The sequence below is a fragment of the Neopsephotus bourkii genome, unplaced genomic scaffold (assembly GCF_033783945.1).
Source record: "Neopsephotus bourkii isolate Nb327-2 ecotype Australia unplaced genomic scaffold, CSIRO-AGI_Nbou_v1 NB_1686, whole genome shotgun sequence".
Taxonomy (NCBI): domain Eukaryota; kingdom Metazoa; phylum Chordata; class Aves; order Psittaciformes; family Psittacidae; genus Neopsephotus; species Neopsephotus bourkii.
Window position 1 is genome coordinate 285088 of NW_026902160.1, and position 18210 is coordinate 303297.

Consider the following 18210-nt stretch of genomic DNA (forward strand, 5'->3'; position numbering starts at 1 on the left):
CTGTCATCTTATGCTTTAAGTTCGCTTTGATGTTTGTTGAGTATCAGAGGATTGAATCAATGATCTCTCTGTCCCTCTTGTGCTATTTTGTAAAAACACCCAGTGCAGAAAATGAAAATGGCAGTAAAAGGTTTTTAGAAGTTGTGCCTTAGATGTTGCTGAATTTCTCTTTGGGTAAGGAGTAGTGTCCTTTTTCAAACAAATATGAACTCATTGTGAAATTCCTGATAAAAATGTCCTTAAAAATTATAAGTAATAATATTGGAGTTTTCCTGCTCCTATATTGATAAGTCTCTTTGTAAAGTGAGAAGTAGACAGTTTTCAGAAACAGAGAACACTGCAATTGTCAGTGTGGTAAAGTGCACAGAAAAACAGCTCAAAAACCTTTCAGTCTCCATAACCTCTGAATTGCACATAGCTGCAGTAATTGGATCATTTTGGGTGGAAGTTATTTGCAAGTTAACTGCCTCTCTAGTTCTTGTTACTGGCTTGACTTAGTAGAATAATTCTGATAATCAGAAATGTGTCTGAAGGTACAGTTTCTACCACTGAAGAAGTAGTTTTGGGAGTGAATAGAAGAATTCAATCATTGGTTCAGTTCTCTGCTATGTATAATGCATGATCAACTTGTTCTGTGAATTTGCTGCTCTGAGTGTCTGTAGCCATTACAGCAATTCTGACTGTTCAACTGTTCTTGATGTTACAGTGGACTAAAGAGGATGGACATAGAACTGCCACCTCTGCTGTCCCCAACCTGTTTGTTCCATTGAACACCAATCCAAAGGAGGTCCAAGAAATGAGGAACAAGGTTTGTAATAATGAAATAACTTTTTTTTTCTGTCATCACTAAAATCAAGCTGTGTACTTGTAATGAACTAACTCACTTTGCTTTAGTGAAATTTTGGGGCTCAGTAAAACAGCTCTGACGTTGTCCTGCCTCTTTATAAGGAAACAGTTCCTAAATGTTTTGAAATAATCTTGGAAAAAGATGATACTACTGTCCACTTTATGAAGACTTCCACTGTCTTATGTTTTGTTACTGCCAGACCAGTTGCTGGATACCTCTGAAGCAGCCTGTTCCCTGACATCATAGTTAACATTAGTGACCCTTTTTACTGTTCTCATTTCACCAGTTGAAATTGTGGCCTTGACAAAGAAGTCTATGGATATTTCTCCATATTATATTTTGTTACATTGTAATATTGCTGCAGAAAATTTGGGGCCTTTGGAACTGTGTGTTAATCTTCTTGAAATCAGCTAGCAGTTAATTTTCCAGTTTTTTAATTTCAGGTCTTCTTGTCACCAGCCTACCAACAGGAAAGCATTGAATCTATTGGGTGTTTTAAGCTTTATTTCTTTTTAAGTATAAAATATGCACTGGCATCTTGTTAATACTGAACTTGTTCTGGATCATTTTTCTGCTTCTAACTGATGGCCATATGGAACATGGGAGTTAGCATTATGTCACAGGAAATTCTGTACAAGGGTACCAACAGGAATACTGATTTATTCTAAAATATTTTCTATAAGGTTGACAGAGCTTTTGCTTTTCCTGTTTTGGCACTGTAAAATAATAATTGAAATGAGAAATCAAGTGAAATTGCCAAACAACAGCTTCTTGGTGTTGGAAACACAAACTGTTTTATTAAAACCTTGAATGAAGTGACTGAGAGAAGTAAAACTTTTTACTTCCCTGATGACAAAAGGAGTATTAAACTAGAAACACGTACAGATAATGCAGGATCTTCATACTTTCTGAAATACCAAGTATTAATAATACCTTGTGTTTTCATACTTGCGTGCATGTATTTCTGTATTAATTGAACGTCCTTTTTAGTTGTGAAGTAGAGGTCTTTCCAGTTGCATGCTTTTCTTCATTTATCTGGGAACCAGAATATTTTAGAAATCAACTTTGAGTCAGCTGTTATGAATTCTTTATCACTGTAGGATATCTAATTTCAACAGATAATACCTAGATTTAAAGATCTAGTTTCTGTTCCCATTTTCTGTATGGAAAGAACTGGGAGGTATCCAGGGTGCAACAAAAGCGATGTGTTTGATTACTCCAGAGTTTCAGTTTATGCATTGAAAAGTATTTATATGCCCTTTTATGACTATGGTCTTGACTAGATGCAAAAGTTGAATGTTGTGCAGTGTTTTACAATAAGTTTTACAGGAAGATGATATTCTGGTGCAGTATCAGTGACTAGTGGCTAGTGACAGAAACCTGTAAATGACTGGTCAGGTACAATAAACTTGTATAAATGTGGCCTCTGCACTTCTCAGTTTTCTTCATAAACTGTTACCTGATCTGTAGAGTTTTACTGTGAGACAGTGCTAAAAAGCAAAGGACAATACCTGCTGTGGTACTTAAAGACTAAATTCTGGTGAATGTGAGGAAGCAACTAGGAACTGAAGCACGTGCCTTCAAGTACTTACATACACAGCTTTATTTGCTGGATGGGGCTATAGCAGTCAACACTAGTTGCAGTGTCTTGCCAGGTCCACCCACCAGAGATGTGGTTAACTTTTCTCTGTTGTTCACGTGACTCTATTCTGCTGTTTTCCTTTACAGATCCGAGAGCAAAACTTACAAGATATCAAAACTGCAGGCCCTCAGTCCCAGGTTCTTTCTGGGGTAGTTGTGGACAGAAGTCTTGTACAGGTGAGAGTATAAAATGCCTAAAACTGTTAGCTTAAAGTTAATCCATGGTGTCCTCTGCTTTCACCTAATATATCACTATGAAATTATTCTTTAATTGGCAGAGAGTTTCTGTTTTTAAGGTAAGTCTTAGAGGTAACACCATTGTCTGCGAGAGTGCTCAGGGTGAGAAATTTAAAAGGCTTCAGCCATGTAGTCCAAGCATGCCTGTGGAGGATGCTTCTTGGGTTTTTTTTTGCTGAATGTAATGCATGAAATTCAGAAAGCTTATTTCTATGGATTAGATTCTTGTTCAAACTTGTTGGGCTCTGTGACAACTTTCTGTTTGTTTGTTTTCTGAGTTTATGTATCTCGAAGTACTAAGAATACTGGGCACAGCAGGATCACTATGGGGCAGTAGTGTTGTGTGTTAAGTATGTTTTATCATGCTTCATAATATTTTATTTGAAAAGCAGTTTGGAAAGAGCTATTATACATCAATAAAACTTAAAAACAATGTATCTGGATATACAATATACAAATTGTAGCTCAAAGTAAAGTAAGAATTAGAGCTATACAGTTATACCGTATGGCTGAACGACTTTAAAGCTCTATATATCTGAATGCTTTAACTGCTTCAGATAAGTATTTTCTGATACACTTTAAAAAGTTTGGCAAGTCTCATCATGGCCATAGCATTATTCATGTTGGGTGTCATATTGTGTGCATGTCAATCCATTGTCACTTGCAATTTCATCTGCCAGTTACTGTTTCTTTGCATGTTTTTAGCAAGCATCATAATGGTTTTGGTTGATGTTTTAAAGCCTGGGCTCGGTTTGCTCTGTTTACTCGATTTACTGTTGCAGGATGCTCCCCTCTCAGACTGTACGGAATCTATTGAAGGGCTCGATCTCACAGAGCAGGCCTTTAGCCCCGCTAAATCTCTGTCTGTTAGAAAGGTACTGCCCTGTCATACTGCTCTAAATACTGTTGTTCACCCTTCATTTTACCTCTTCCTTACCCTGACCTTTCCCCTATTAGTTAATGATTTGGCTAGAAAAGAAACAAAAATAGTAGATGGATCTCCAGATTCTGTATATGCAACTATACCAGCAGGTACTTTATCCTGTTAAAGTATCTTTTAAGGATTTTGATCTTTTTCTTTCTCTGTGGAAGCTGGTAAGGAAACAATGTTGAGGTGCTGATTAGGTTTTACATATAGTGGGTGTCATTGCTTGTGCTGTTAGTGTTGAATTACTCTAACCTGAGATCAATTTTGAGTTAATCTCAGCCTGATTACATCAGTGTCATTCCAAAGATACCACGTGTTCAGAGAGTGCCATGCTGACAAATGCTGTCAGCTTTTGATCCTGCATTGCTAGACATCTTGTTTCCTTAAAACTTCCTGCTGTTACCTACAGTATTGCTGAGGAATGCCCTGCACTTAAAGAATTGTTTGGCTTTCAGACATGTAATCATGCTTATGCTTATGTACTACACTTTAGATACAGAATGAATTCAAGAGAGGTGTATATGGTTGGAGTGGGCAGTCCTTTGATGCCAACTAAACAGGAACAGTTTGCACATTGGAAACAAAGTGTCCTTAGCTGTCTTTCTCTCCCAGGTTTTGAAGGAATTTCATAGAGGTGGTCTAACATGGAAACCCAGTGTGCAAATAATCATCACTGTCTCTTCTGCTCCAGTATTTTATCTCAAAGATTTTTAAATCTTGATTTAGGTCATGCCTAACATCTCGTTATCAGACTAATTCAGATATTAGAACCAACCAGCCAAACACACACACTCCCAAACCACAAACAAAAACAACGCAACAAACCAAACAACAAAAGAACCCACCAGAGAAATGTCTTAGAAAGACTATACCAAAGGTCAGTTGTGTATTGTGGAACAAAATAAGTATAAGTGATCTCAGGATACCAACATAAACCTCATGAGACTTTGAATGAAACTTTGAGGAGACCTCTACATCAAGGACTTAAGGGTTTTCATGTACCAGATAATGACAAGTTCTCAGCTGACAAATGCTTTGATGCTTAATTACAGTTAAAGTAAAAAGTTCCATCTGATTGCAGTAATGCTTAAAATACATTGTTTTCAGTTAACATAATGCACACTATTTGGGCTGAAAACAATTCTGTTTGTGTAAAGTATGCATGTAATGCTTTGAGTCTCCTGTGCCTATGGCTGCAGTAGTAAATATTCCATTTTGCCCTGTCACTTGCTTTGTCCATGTTCTGACAAGTTCTGGTCATGTTGCAACACAAGCTCCTTGTGCACCATGTGATTTTATTTGTGTTACAGACTGGGTTAACCAAGCTTCTGCTGCAGTCTTGGCTGAATGAGAGGGGATGTTGGTTATTGCTACTAATGACCATTCTGCAATCTGATTAAAACACACAAAATCACGTGGATTTTCAGGAATTTAAAGTAAAAGGGCACTCACTTGTTTCATGTCTCTTCCTTTGGAATGGAAGTTCTGGGGCTTTGTTCTTCATTAAGAGCCTCTCAGTTCTGCCCCAGAGATGGCACTGTGTTTTAATGGCAACTTCTACATGAATAGTACTTTAAGAACCTTTGGGGTTTTTGGACAAAGGCACTGGATTAATGCCAGATTGTGATAAGAGTGTTGTTGTCTTTAGACAGCTATTATGAACCTAAGGTCTTAAAGAAAACTTGGCATGTATAAGGTGCCAGTTTTGCTCATCTATACCTGAGAACAAGATAAAATGCTTGCATGTTAACTGATGGTCAGGTCATAGCAGTTGTGAAGTTTTCCTCTGAAAGCAAGGCTTGGTGGAGAAGTTGCAAAATGGTGTGATAATCTGAAGTTTCCTGTAGGTTATGTGAGGTCCAAGTTTAGTATGAAAGTCTATTATATATCATTAACTTAAGTGACTTTCTCAGGAGTGAAAATGCATTCTGTTTGTGAATGTTATCTATCCATTATTTTTCACAGTGGAGAAAATACTGTTGATATTCAGGTGCTTATACATGCAATCAAACTTCAGATAGTCAGCAAAATAGTACTAGAATCATCAAAAATAAAGCTGCTATTAGCATAATCTAGTTGAAATCACTAGAACATTAGTGTTTTGCGTGTCATCCTGTGTTGAAACAGAGTGCCAGTCTTTTGTATGGGAACTTATTCCCTCTCTGCAGGCTCTGTAATACTGGAAGCATCTCCAGACCAGTTTTCTTACTTGATTTTTCTGAAGGTTCATAGGAATCTGAGAGGCATGGACAGGTTGATAGCTCTGCAGAGTCCTGTCTATTTTAATGTCATATTGAACAATCTAAAATATGTCTTGTCTCTGTAGTCCTTTATACTCATTTCCTTCTGTCCATTCATTTTGTGTTATATATTTTTATTTGAATTCTTGGAAGGCTGCTCCAGTGCCTATTCTGTGAAGTAGTGCATGTCTACTTCTTTGATTTGTATATGTTTTAGAGTAATCATGTTGCAGATCTTAGTAATATACTACTGTACAATATATTGTCCCCATAGAACCAGTCCCTCTACCCCTAAAGTTTTTGAGAGTGGCCTTTGAACTGCTTCCATATTACTGATACTGAGCAAAATTGAATGTCTTAATCTGGAAAGAGCTTTTAGCAGATCAAAAGTTTGCCTTTCTGGTCTCTTGTGTAATTTTTCTGCCTTTAAGGTCCAAAAAACACAAGTGCTTTTGCTTTGTAATATGTAATCCACTTACTGTTGTTGCCTCTGATCTTTTTCAGTAGTATTTCCCTTGGGTCAAAGATACTCAGCTAGTACAAATACGGTTTGCATTGCCTGTGAGTGTGGTTTTTCTACATCTTTGGGTTTGCTTTGTTGGTTTTGTTTAATTTAGTAAATGCGATAAGCTTGATGTGCTGCTTTTATTCTGAGTATTTAACAAAGATAATTGTAAGGATGAGGACATGTGATGCCAGTGCACTGGTCATCTCTTTGCAAACTCTGTCTTGCTCTTTGTTGTTATTAAATCAATAGGTATTGGGTAAAATCTCATTTCAAGGGAGAATTGTTCTACCCAGTAGACAAGTTAGATTCCTACACATTCCAGGGGTACCAGTGCGCACTGTGTGTCTTGTTCCTCTTTTGGCCTTCATAACCCTAGAAAAGTTTAGAAACTCCACCTGAGTTCAGTGCTTTACAAGACCCTCCTACTTACTGCTGTGTTTCAGTTAAAACTACATGTGTAGTTTGAAGGGCAGGCAGAGATAAAGAGGGAAATAAGAGTTGCAGTGGGCATCAGTTGTCCGCTGTCATTAAAAGCTGGAACCTCTAGTTTTGGGGATGTTTACATTTTCTACAGAATAATTAGGATTTTTATGAAGGTTCTGGTGTCCTCAACATAAAAAAGGACATGGATCTGTTGGAACAAGTCCAGAAGAAGCCACGAAGGTGATCAGGGGACTGCAGCACCTCCCGTGTGAAAACAGGCTGAGAAAGCTGGGGCTGTTCAGCCTGGAGAAGAGAAGGCTGCGTGGAGACCTCATAGCAGCCTTCCAGTATCTGAAGGGGGCATATAGGGATGCTGGGGAGGGACTCTTCATTAGGGACTGTAGGGATAGGACAAGGGGTAATGGGTTAAAACTGAAACAGGAAGTTTAGATTGGCTATAAGGAGGAAGTTCTTTACTGTAAGGGTGGTGAGGCACTGGAATGGGCTGCCCAGGGAAGCTGTGAATGCTCCATCCCTGGTGGTGTTCAAGGCCGGGTTGGACAGAGCCTTGGGTGACATGGTTTAGTGTGAGGTGTCCCTGCCCTTGGCAGGGGGGTTGGAACTTGATGATCTTAAGGTCCTTTCCAACCCTAACTATTCTATGATTCTATTATGGTTTTGTGATTAGTTTTTTTAATACACTGTCCTGTCAGAAAAGCCATGACTATCAAATTGGTGCTTAATGGAAATAGGTAAGAAAAGGCTTTTCACTTTCTACTGACGTTCTCCATCCAAGATGAGCTCCTCTTATTTAATGGATAAATGGAGGTGATGTGTAATTATTTAGAGATATTTCCCTCCTGCAGTTCCTTTGAGGATCTTACAGTGGAGGCATGTTGTTGTGCTGTTTGTTCTTTAGTACTTCTGGCTGGTATTTGCTTCCCAGAGAGCAGCATAGATTCTAACCACAAGCAGTTGTTACCTGCCTGCATTGCTTTAGACCAGATTTCTGGAGGTCTCTCCTGAGGAGCTTTCACTGCTCTTGTCTGTGTTCCATCTGGACATTCGGGTCTGTCGCCTTGCTGATGCTGACAACTTGTCCATAGCAGCTCTTGGCATCCAAAACAGTGCTCTAATTTCACCCTCAGTTTTACAGTGATGATCTCATGCTTGTCCATTGAGTATGGTCATGGAATGGAATGTTTGTTTGTCTCTTTGTTCAGGTGTTGTTTTGAACTTTCTAATGCTTTCTTTTCAACATCAATACAAATAAAATTTGAGTAGGTAGGTGATGTGGGCTAATCAATTCCCCATACTTACTTGGTAGTGGAATTCAAATACCTCTTTTCAACAATAAAGGCAACTCAGGTGTCACAATGACGTGGGGCACAGTTCACACCAGTAATTTCCAAACTAGTGTCAGTAGAGTTATGTATATATCCAATGAAAAATCCAAATGCTTAAACATTTGAAAGTCACTTGAAAGATACAGCAGTAATCCAGGCAAAAATCTTTTGTATCTGAGACAAGGAAAAACCAATGGCTTAAGTCTTAGAGAAGAAAAACTAAAAACCTTAGTATTAGAAAATCTGATGCAGCTGCTTTGGTCCATTGCAACTTACTGTGCTTAGAATTCCTAATGTTTGTATAACTTTTTATCTGGCTTGTAAGACAAATGTTATAGATGTAAATATCTAACTTGTATAAGATGGCAGTTAATGTTTGTTGCTTAAAAATTGCTTGTAATAAACTGTTAATCCTGATGTATGCCGAACACATACAAGATGGCTTTTTACTGTAACATCTGTTAGATGTTACGCAGTAGCTACTAGAAATGGCTTTTCCCGTATTATAAAAACTTAACCAACAAAAAAGCTCTCCTGAAACAAACAAAAAACCCAAACCAACCACAAAAATACCTGTAAGCTGACTCCTGTGAATACACAGGTATTCTGTGCCCGGACTGCCAGGTACTTGGGCCTGGTGTCCCATTTCCTTTGTGTGGAAAAAAGTCATACTTCTGTGACTTGAGACATAATTCAGCTAGGCTGTTGGACTGCTGTTTGATTTACTGCTTAATGGTGGATATTCCCTGGTGGAAACACTGATGTGTCTGTAAGAGTAATTAACAAGACCTGTTTTCTCCTCTATATTAACCTGCTGTCAATTATTATATTTGTTATAAAATCTGTAGTAGTTTTGATTATTTTTATTTAAAAGAAAATAAATGTGGCATTTTTCAGTTCATCTTTTTGTTTTGGTTTTGGTTGCTTTGTAGCCTCTTGTACTTCTCAGAGTTCTGCAAGTTGCTGCTCAATTGCAGATGTATCTTAATTGTCTTTTGTCAGGGAGAACTGGTGACTGCATCAAAGGCAATAATTGAGAAGGAATATCAACCCAAAGTCATAGTGAGCACGACAGGACCAAATCCCTTCAATAAACTCACCGATCGGGAACTGGAAGAGTATCGCAAAGAAGTAGAAAGGAAGCAGAAGGGACCAGAAGGTTGGTTTCTCTGTGTGTGTTTTTTCTGCAATAGACTGAGTTTATTACTAATTGGATGGTGGGTTACCTGCAAAGACCATAGATTAAGTATTCAGCTTCGGAGTGTTTCAGTTTTCCCAGTGTGACTTAAAAATGTAGAGGCATATTGGAGATAGAATGTGCAATCTGAGTGTTAATGGAGTATTCTGTAAAGTGCATCATTCTTCTCTTAAAAATTATCCTAGCAGACAAACTGGGTGTTTAGGATGGCCAGGTAATGCAGTCAAAAAAGTTTTTTGCAGCATTGCAGACTGTTCACTTTGTTTCCCTTGGCACTAGATACAGTCTAGGGTGAGACAGTAGTGTTGCTTTTCAGCAGCAAAACTGGAGTTTTCTACCTCATTGAAAATTGTGGATTTGAGAAATCTGTTGAAAGGGGAAGGTACAGAACCATGTTTGGTGGCTACTTGGAAATGGCACATGTCCCCCAAAACAGACTTTCTAAATTACTGTAGACTTATGGAGATGGTTGTTGCATCTGAAGTGGTTCTCCTGCTTTACTCCTCTATAATGTTAAAGCATGATACTTAGATGCTCATCTGTTGTTAAGTTTTGAATTTGAGCAATGCAGGAACCAGAAGTGTCTTTTCTCTTGCAGTGTGTCCTCCTGGCTTCTGCCTTTTTTTTGATAAGATGATGTAGGAGCCATTGTAGATTGTATGTGTTCAGTTAATCCAGTATTGGACTGTGTTGGGTGGGATATTCTGCTGTTACGCCTGTGTAGCTGGCGTATTATTTATTCTCTCAGTAACGTTGGTACATCCTTCTTAGATAGGATACCAAAATATGGATAGGCTGTGTGCCTGAGACAAACCCCACCTGGGGAGTAGAGCACATTGCTTAGAAACCAAACCATCAGTGAGCAAAATAGATCAGATAAAAGAATCTCTGTGTTTGAAAGGCAGATCAGAAGCCTTTCAAGGAACCAGATACAAAGACTTTACCGGATTGTGACGTATCATCACTGTCTAAATCTTTAGATAACACTCAGTTTGCTGCTGCATGGGTTTCTTGTCAGACCACGCAGCAAGTCATCACACATCTTAACCGAGAAGAGCCAGATGGGCAGAAGTCCTCCCATAAGGAATTTCATACTGCAGTGATCAAAGCATTAAGGTCCAATCCTGTCCTTTTGGCTGAGGCCTCAGGTATTATTAATATGGTACAGTTGTGCTTGCAATCTAAGGAACAACCTCTTTAGCTACACCATTTGGAGATTCTGTCAGTTGACTCTCATCTGTGGGGCTGATTTCACTTTTAATTGTGTAGGTGAACTGTACAGAAAAATGTTGTAACACTTCCTGATACACGGTGTACTCTGTTAATGTTTAAACCTGGAAGTAAGGGGGACCTTCCTTGCTAATTACAAACACAAAACCACTGTGAAATCTGTTTTGAATCACTTAATTACTGCATGTTTCTCTGATTATCCATGCAATCTTCTCTTTGTGGGGGATGCAAATTTGTTTACTCAGAGTCTCAGCAATACAAAGTAAGCAAAAGAGCACTCTCTCGCATAGATCTGAAAGCATTTTCCCCTCCCAGCCCGTTTATCTCTTCCTTGTGGCTTTTCCTCACCAGTTTTCTTCAGAACAGCATGATAAACCAATTCATAAACTATTACATTGTTCATGCCCTTTTGGAAAAACAAAAACCACCACAGAGCACAGCTGTGACTTGAACAGTCCTGTTAATATCAAACTATCACTTATTTTCCTTTTGCTTGCTTTGGTATTATTTCATATCCTGGCAGAATTTTGATGCCGGAAAATGTATTCAGATCTTATGCACATGGAGCACAATGTTTTCTTGAATGCTGAAAGGTTTCCTCTGCCTTTGTACATCTGCAGAACCTTCAGAAGATGGCAGGCCACAGAAAGAGAGAAGTCCCCCTGATCCCACTTCAGCTCGCACTCCTCCCAGCACGCCGATTAAAATAGAGGAAGGTATGTTCTGATCATGTGGGGGCCAGGGAAACCCAGTAACTGCATCACTAGTGACTGACGCATGAAAATATATGAACTAGTAGCTAATAAAGGTAAATTCTGTCTTGTACTTTATACTACCTAAAATATACTCCACTAAACTGTGAGTGTACTGGGAGTTCTGTTTTACAATAATAAAGAAGTGTGCATTAATATAAAGACAAAATTTTCATCTCTTCAGAATTGCCTTGTCATCTCTTGGTGTTTCTCAACTGATTTACCCTTTTGTACATTTTCTGTGAGAAATGGTGGCTCTTAGAAAATGAATAGTGTCTGATGTGAACCAGACACAAATCTGGATGCTTTGGTAAATCACCTTCGCTGATTGCACATTTCTTAAACATTATTGTATTTGGATTACACCTCAGTAAATAATTTTCCAACTCAATTTGACTCTAAATATGATTTGCTCACCTTATGTAGTAGTTTTAACTTAAATGAGAGCAGGGCTGGTAAAGTCCACAGTTTCCTCAAATAAAGGATGAAGTAACAATCTTGAAGAGGTGTAATCTAATTTTTGTCTTGTTTCCTTTACCTTGTGCATTGGACATATCACTTGTCTGTTAGTCTTCCATTCAATACCTCATCTCATCCTGTTTTCGATAAGAATGGTTGCAACCATTCTTTTAACTTAACACAATGGCTGTGATGAATGCATAGATTCTCTACTTGTGCTTTTTTCTTCTTGTGGCTGCGTTACAAACAGGAGATGGATATGCTAAAGAGTACCTGTTACCATAGTAAGTATCATTCCATACTCTGACCTGCTTATGTGCTTTGCTTCACTCTGCATCTTTGTTTACTAAGGGGTTGTTGGTTTTGCTTTTTTTTTTTTCTTAAGCAGGCTCTTTCAGTTGAGACACTGATGTCTTCAGTTGTTGGCTTCATGAAATTCTAGGTAGTTACAGATCTTATGTGAAAATGCACTCCCCCTTCGAGAGACTGGAAGTGACATTATGTGTTTCCATATCTGTATGTCCAGTTCCTCAGCTTAAAAAAGAATAGTCTGAAGTTGTCTTTCAGGTACAGCTGAAACAGGTCTGGGAGTTTCTGCCCCAGCTGTTTGCTGCTGCCTATACAACCTGGTATGGACCTGGTAGTGACATGGAATGAAGTTCCTTATCTGTTCCAGTGCAAAAGTTACCACTGGCATTGACTGAAACTTACCCAGCAGACTTCTGCACTGGATATGGAGCTACTTCAATGTTATATGTGTCAGCTGTAGAGAAATCCCAGTTCCAACAAAGGAATAACAGCAAGAACACGGTGGCAGCAACTTCGACATCTGTTTCAGCTGGCTCTGCAGGGCTACCTCAGATTATACTTTGAAATAATAATTGTGTTTGGCCCCTTCCATTTGTATGTCCTGTTATATCCGAAAGTCAGCGTGTTTGTTGTCGTTACAAAAGTCCAACTACAGCATAGACACCTGTGGTGTTACAAGTAAAGCTGTAAATCCTGAAGAGTCTTTCAGTTTGAGAATCGTGCTCCACAAACTCTTGTAGTTGTGTAAGTTTTTCAGGACAAACATACAAAGCTCATTTTGGAGAGTAACTGGAAGTTCACGCCCATGATGACTTTGGTTGGCAGAAGTTCTGTTGAATGACGGTGGTCTCTGTATAGAGCTGCTTCTCAACCTTTTTACCTCATATTTTCCTCTATTTAAGCATAGCTGAAGTCAGCAAACTGTTCTGTGTTAACTCAGTTGTGGCCTAGTTTGTATGTTTGTCCACATGTTTGTGTTGGAAAAAAACATTAAACCTTTATTCTTCATAAATAATGTGAATTGTAAACACTCACCAGTATTGTTACTTTCCAAACTCTTATGTCACAGTATATAGAAAGCAGGAGCATGGATCTAGGCATGAGTGTTCTAAAAAGCTTCAGAAGTTTTGAGGTACTGCTGAGTTCTTAAACTGTAAACAGGTTCTGCAGCAAGATGCATTCTTAAACCTTCCTAGTTCCATTACTGGAATCCATCAAGTAGAACTAAGATGTCTGCATACTGCATGCTGTCTTTACCAAATGTGGAATTTGTGAATCCACCCAGTTCTGGTAAAATACTGCCCTTAGTGAGCTGGGTAAACAGATGTTTGTTTGATTCCAGCATAATGCTAATCTATTTGGGAAAGCTGATGGTAATTTGACAGACTGGGAAGGATAGCAGTCCTGGATTAAGGAGTTATAAACCCGCTTACATTTATCCAAGGCTTAGGCCAACTGGCAAATGCCTGTAGCTTCCTGTTCTTTCATTTTAAGAATTTATAATCTTTTTTTTTTTTTAACTTTGTTTAAAACTTTCTTTTAAAGTTATTTTAAAAAGCTACTGTGAAACTGTCAGGCAGTATAACATGGTGCCTGCTCTGTAACAATTGGGCCAGCTAATGAACAGAGAAGACTATTTCAGTTGGAAGGGACCAGTAACAGTGATCCAGCCCAACTGCCTGACCATGACAGGGCTGACCAAGAGTTACAGCACATTGTTAAGGGCATTGTCCTAATGGCTCCTAAACTGACAGGCTTGGGGCATCGATCACCTCTCTAGGGAGCCTCCTTCAGGGTTTCACCTGAGGCTGAGAAAGTTGGGGCTTAGGCTGAGAAATCTGGGGCTGTTCAGCCTGGAGAAGAGAAGGCTGCGTGGAGACCTCAGAGCAGCCTTCCAGTATCTGAAGGGGACCTACAAGGATGCTGGGGATGCACTCTTCATTAGGGACTACAGTGATAGGACAAGGAATTAAAACTTGAACAGGGGAAGTTTAGATTGGATATAAGGAGGAAATTCTTTCCTGTTAGGGTGGTGAGGCACTGGAATGGGTTGCCCAGGGAGGTTGTGAATGCTCCATCCCTGGCAGTGTTCAAGACCAGGCTGGACAAAGCCTTGGGTGATATGGTTTAGTGTGAGGTGTCCCTGCCCATGGCAGGGGGGTTGGAACTTGATGATCTTAGGGTCCTTTCCAGCCCTAACTATTCTATGATTCTATGACCACCCTCTCGATAAAGACATGTTCCCTCAAGTCCAGTCTAAATTCCCCTGGCACAGACATCTTGTCCCTGGATCGTAGGGAGAAGACATCAGCAAGGCTTTCAGTTAATTCCTGAAAAGTAAAATGAGATCCCAAAAGAACGAATTGTAGGTGGTGCTTCTTATGGGTCTGTGCATCACAGACTTAGGTTAAACCAGAGTTCAGGGGGCAGTCTGCATTGTACATAATGGCTTTTTCTCTTCTTCCTCTTAAGTCCTGCCTGCATTTTAACTTTTAAACTGCTAACTCGTGCATTCCGAGTGTTTGGCACTGAATACTAGTGTGTGCTGTTGATTTAACCTATTAGAAACTCATGCTGCTCTAGGCAAACTATGTTGGTTTTCTAGCAGGTATTCACAGAACAGAGCCCTCTGAAATATGTCAGAGGATTATCACTCCCATCTGGCAGAAAGAAAAAGAACACTTGTCATTTCCATAGGAAAAATGGGAAAGTATCAACTATTTTTCTGTAAATTCTTATGAAAGCCTTCAGCCTTTTCAAATTAAAATGAACAAGATTTTAAAAGGAGGAAAAAAATAGTTGCCTTTTGTGCCTTACAATGAGCATGGCCTGGATTTTGTTCTGAACTGCTCCTTACGTAACATCAGTGGGGGTATATTTGACACAGCTGACGAGATCCTTCTTGGTTCCAGCGCAGTGACGAGCTTTGCAGGGAACTCTAAAAACTGCAGGTTGTGTTAATGTACCAAGAGGAGCTGTAAACAGAACATCTCTAAAGTGTAGTGGTGAAGGAGGGAAGTGTTACTGTTGAGGGAGCGGTGGTGAAGTTCACCTTTGGACGTGAAGTTTGGACCAGGTTTTTGATGTTCCTTTTACAGGGGTGAGTTTTGCTGTTAGACATCACATACATTAAGAACAAAAGCTGTTATTGCATAACCTGCTGAGCTCATTTAATTTAATAAACCCCATGGATTTAACTTGCAGGTATCCATAATATATACTCATATCTTGCGCACCAAGTGAAGCCTTTGTGATAGGAGATCATATTCTGAAGCAGCAGTTGTTAGATCTCATGGGACAATGTTATAAAGATCCAAGCATTTTGATTACAAATTGGCAAGCCAGCCCCTTAGAAATCAGTGGATTTGATTTGTTTGTATCGATCACTGCAAACCGGTGATTAGTTCTGTTCCACCAAAACCAAAAAGAATTGAGATTTGGAATTTCATGTTGAATTTCCTCAGTGCCAGGAGAGCAGGTTCAGCTCCTGCTTACTGCCCTGAAACCTCCTGTACGTTACACGTAAAAAATGAGAGCTGAAACAGTCGCTTTCTTGCTGGTTTACATCCACAGGATGGAATTTGGCTCTATCTGTTCTGTGGTCAGAAGCGTAAAGACAAAGAGAACATTCAGTATCTTGTTTGTACCTCTGTGCGCAAAGCAAAATGAGCCCAGACCTATTACAAAGGCTTTTCTGCAAAGTAAATCTTAGGTTTTTTTATAGAGCGCGTTCACCATCAACTCACTTCGCTTCTGTGTTCCAGGGACACTCGGGTAAAACTAACTGTGTTGTTGTGTGTCCCTCCACCAGAGAGACAGCAGGACCAGACTTACAAAGATGACAGTGACGCTGCAACTTTCAAGCAAACCCTCCCAGATCTCACCCCTGACGAGCCTTCAGAAGCACTCAGCTTCCCTCCCTTAGGGAAGGAGGAAGGGAGGTGTGAGGAAGATGTGCCCAAAAGCCAAACGGAATCACCTGCAGTGGAAACCAAGGAACCCCAGCCTCAACCTGCTGAAGAGCCAGTGACACCAACCACGGAGGAGGGGCCGGCAGCCGATGCAGGTAGTGATGAATCTCCAGGGAAGTCCCCATCGAAAAAGAAAAAGAAGTTTCGCACTCCTTCCTTCCTGAAGAAGAGCAAAAAGAAGAGTGACTCCTAAAGGCCAAACACACTGCAGAAACACTGTCATTCCCACCTCCATTAACCACTAGAATGTACCAGATCGTACCGAGTGTTTTGTCGTACTTATGTAAATGAATGCAACAGGTAACCCAACCAGCCCCTCGAGTTATGGCTTGATTGTTTGAGGTTGTAACCAGAAACTAATGGCCAAAAAGGTGCTAATCCTGTGTTTTCAGCAGCTACCGCAGATCTGATCCTGAATTTGGAATCAAATGTGAATGACTTCCATGTGGAAGGCATCGAACCGCTATTCTTGATTTAAAGCCTGCGCTGCTTTACAAATGAATAAAGAGATGTTCACAATTACAAATAAACCACACATGGCTTACACCAAGGAGCGTTCTTCTCCCATGTTCTGTTCCAAGTCACAAGTAAGCTTCCTTTTAAGTGCTGACTTCTTGAGCGGATGCTGTTGCAGTGACGCTCTCGAGGGGAGGTGTTCTTGAACTGACATGTGAGTACATGCTCGCAAACCCTGTTTTAGTCAAGCTTTGAGGCTAGTCCATTCCTTCCTCTCTCTCCCCTCTCACCATTGTAACAAAACAAAGGTGTTTTTCACTTTATTTTCTAACTGGCTCGTGAAATCATCTTTGCTGTCCAGGACTGAAATAACCATGGTGTGTTCCGCTCACAGTTGTGCGTTAAGAGCCCAATCCTACTTCCTAGCAAATGCAGTTGAAGGGAAATGTGACTTCTGAGTCTTGCCTCCCTATGGATTGCTCACATGGTGATTAGGCTGTTAGAACAGATTAAAAGTAACTGTACTGGAAGTGTCTGGGAGGTTTCGCAGTGGTGATGTGAAGCCTGGGCTGCTGGTTTGGGCCTTAGCAGAGGGTTTGGGTGCAGGGCTGCTGCACGTAAACCCTGCTTGCAGCCTTCCGTGTGTGTTCTTCCCATGATAACAATGTAAATGCATTACACTGAATAGGTAACCTTGTTTTATATGAATTATTTTCACTTACAAAAACTGGTGTTTCTTTAATATTTTATTTTTGTTGCCAGCGGTGAAGTACAGAAACCCCAAGTAACCTTAAAAGGTGTATTTTCACAGTTTGCTATAAATGTTTGTTTAATATGTAGCATGGTAAAGAAAATCACTTTTTGCCACTGAACTCGCTATTTCCCAGTCACTGCCATGCTTCTGTCTGTCACCCGTCCTAACAGTAGTGCCAGGTGGGGTAGGGAGGGCTGGAACCCGTTGGGTTCCTCATGTCAGTGTTTCTGGTTCAGCAGCAGCAAATGCTGAGAGCCCTGCGAGGAGAGGGCAACGCGCTGACTCACGGCAAGCGGCTGTAGAAAACAGGATGTGGCTGGCACCTCTTAGAACAATAGTAAACGTTGCAGTGGGTAAAATAGCAGCAAACTAATGCCTTACGCTGCTGCGGCAGAGCAGGGGCACGGCTCAGGCTGGGAGATGGAAGGGGAAATGGAGCTTTGGGTGCGGAAAGAGACTTGGAAGAGGGGTCGGTGCCAAAGCAAGGCAGGCGACTGCCCAGGGCCGCAGCGGCTTCACGTGTGCTTGAACCTTGTGTCCCCTCTGCCCACTCTTAAGAGTGCAGTGCTCACCTTGCTGAATCATGTTCTAGCGCAGGGTCCTAATTCAGTGACTAATTGCTGTATGTTTCAGTTCTTTAATGGAGTCCCCCCATTTCTCTCGACCACGTATGCAATGACTCTTTAATTTCTAATTTTGTAGTTTGTTCTTTTAATTCTTTGTATTACAGTATGAAATGTAGTCATGTATGCTATGGTTACACACTTCGGGGTAGAATAAAGTCCTGTATTTTTTTCTCTTGTATCATTAAGTTCTACTCACAAATAAAAGTCTTAAAACCTTCATGTTCTGCTTTCAAACCTTTGTGCAGTTTTGTTGTACATCTGTAGCCTGTCAGGTTTCATTTGTCC

General features: G+C 40.1%; 1 protein-coding gene across 18 annotated transcripts in view; it reads left to right on the forward strand.

Moving 5' to 3' along the window:
• The window catches only part of ADD1 (adducin 1), a 60780-nt gene extending 42636 nt beyond the window's left edge, over window positions 1-18144 (forward strand). For 4 of the 18 annotated variants that reach the window (XM_061376033.1, XM_061376037.1, XM_061376035.1 and 1 more), the window contains exons 11-18: window positions 707-808; window positions 2576-2665; window positions 2767-2784; window positions 3508-3600; window positions 9173-9329; window positions 10349-10516; window positions 11219-11314; window positions 15930-18144. In XM_061376033.1, the coding sequence (XP_061232017.1) occupies window positions 707-808; window positions 2576-2665; window positions 2767-2784; window positions 3508-3600; window positions 9173-9329; window positions 10349-10516; window positions 11219-11314; window positions 15930-16282 (1077 nt within the window). In that variant the 3' untranslated portion in view covers window positions 16283-18144. Of the gene's footprint in view, window positions 1-706; window positions 809-2575; window positions 2666-2766; window positions 2785-3507; window positions 3601-9172; window positions 9330-10348; window positions 10517-11218; window positions 11315-12059; window positions 12095-15929 lie in introns of those variants that run through there. The other 14 variants (XM_061376041.1, XM_061376044.1, XM_061376038.1 and 11 more) reach the window with 9 other exon arrangements.
• Window positions 18145-18210: the final 66 nt, after the last annotated feature.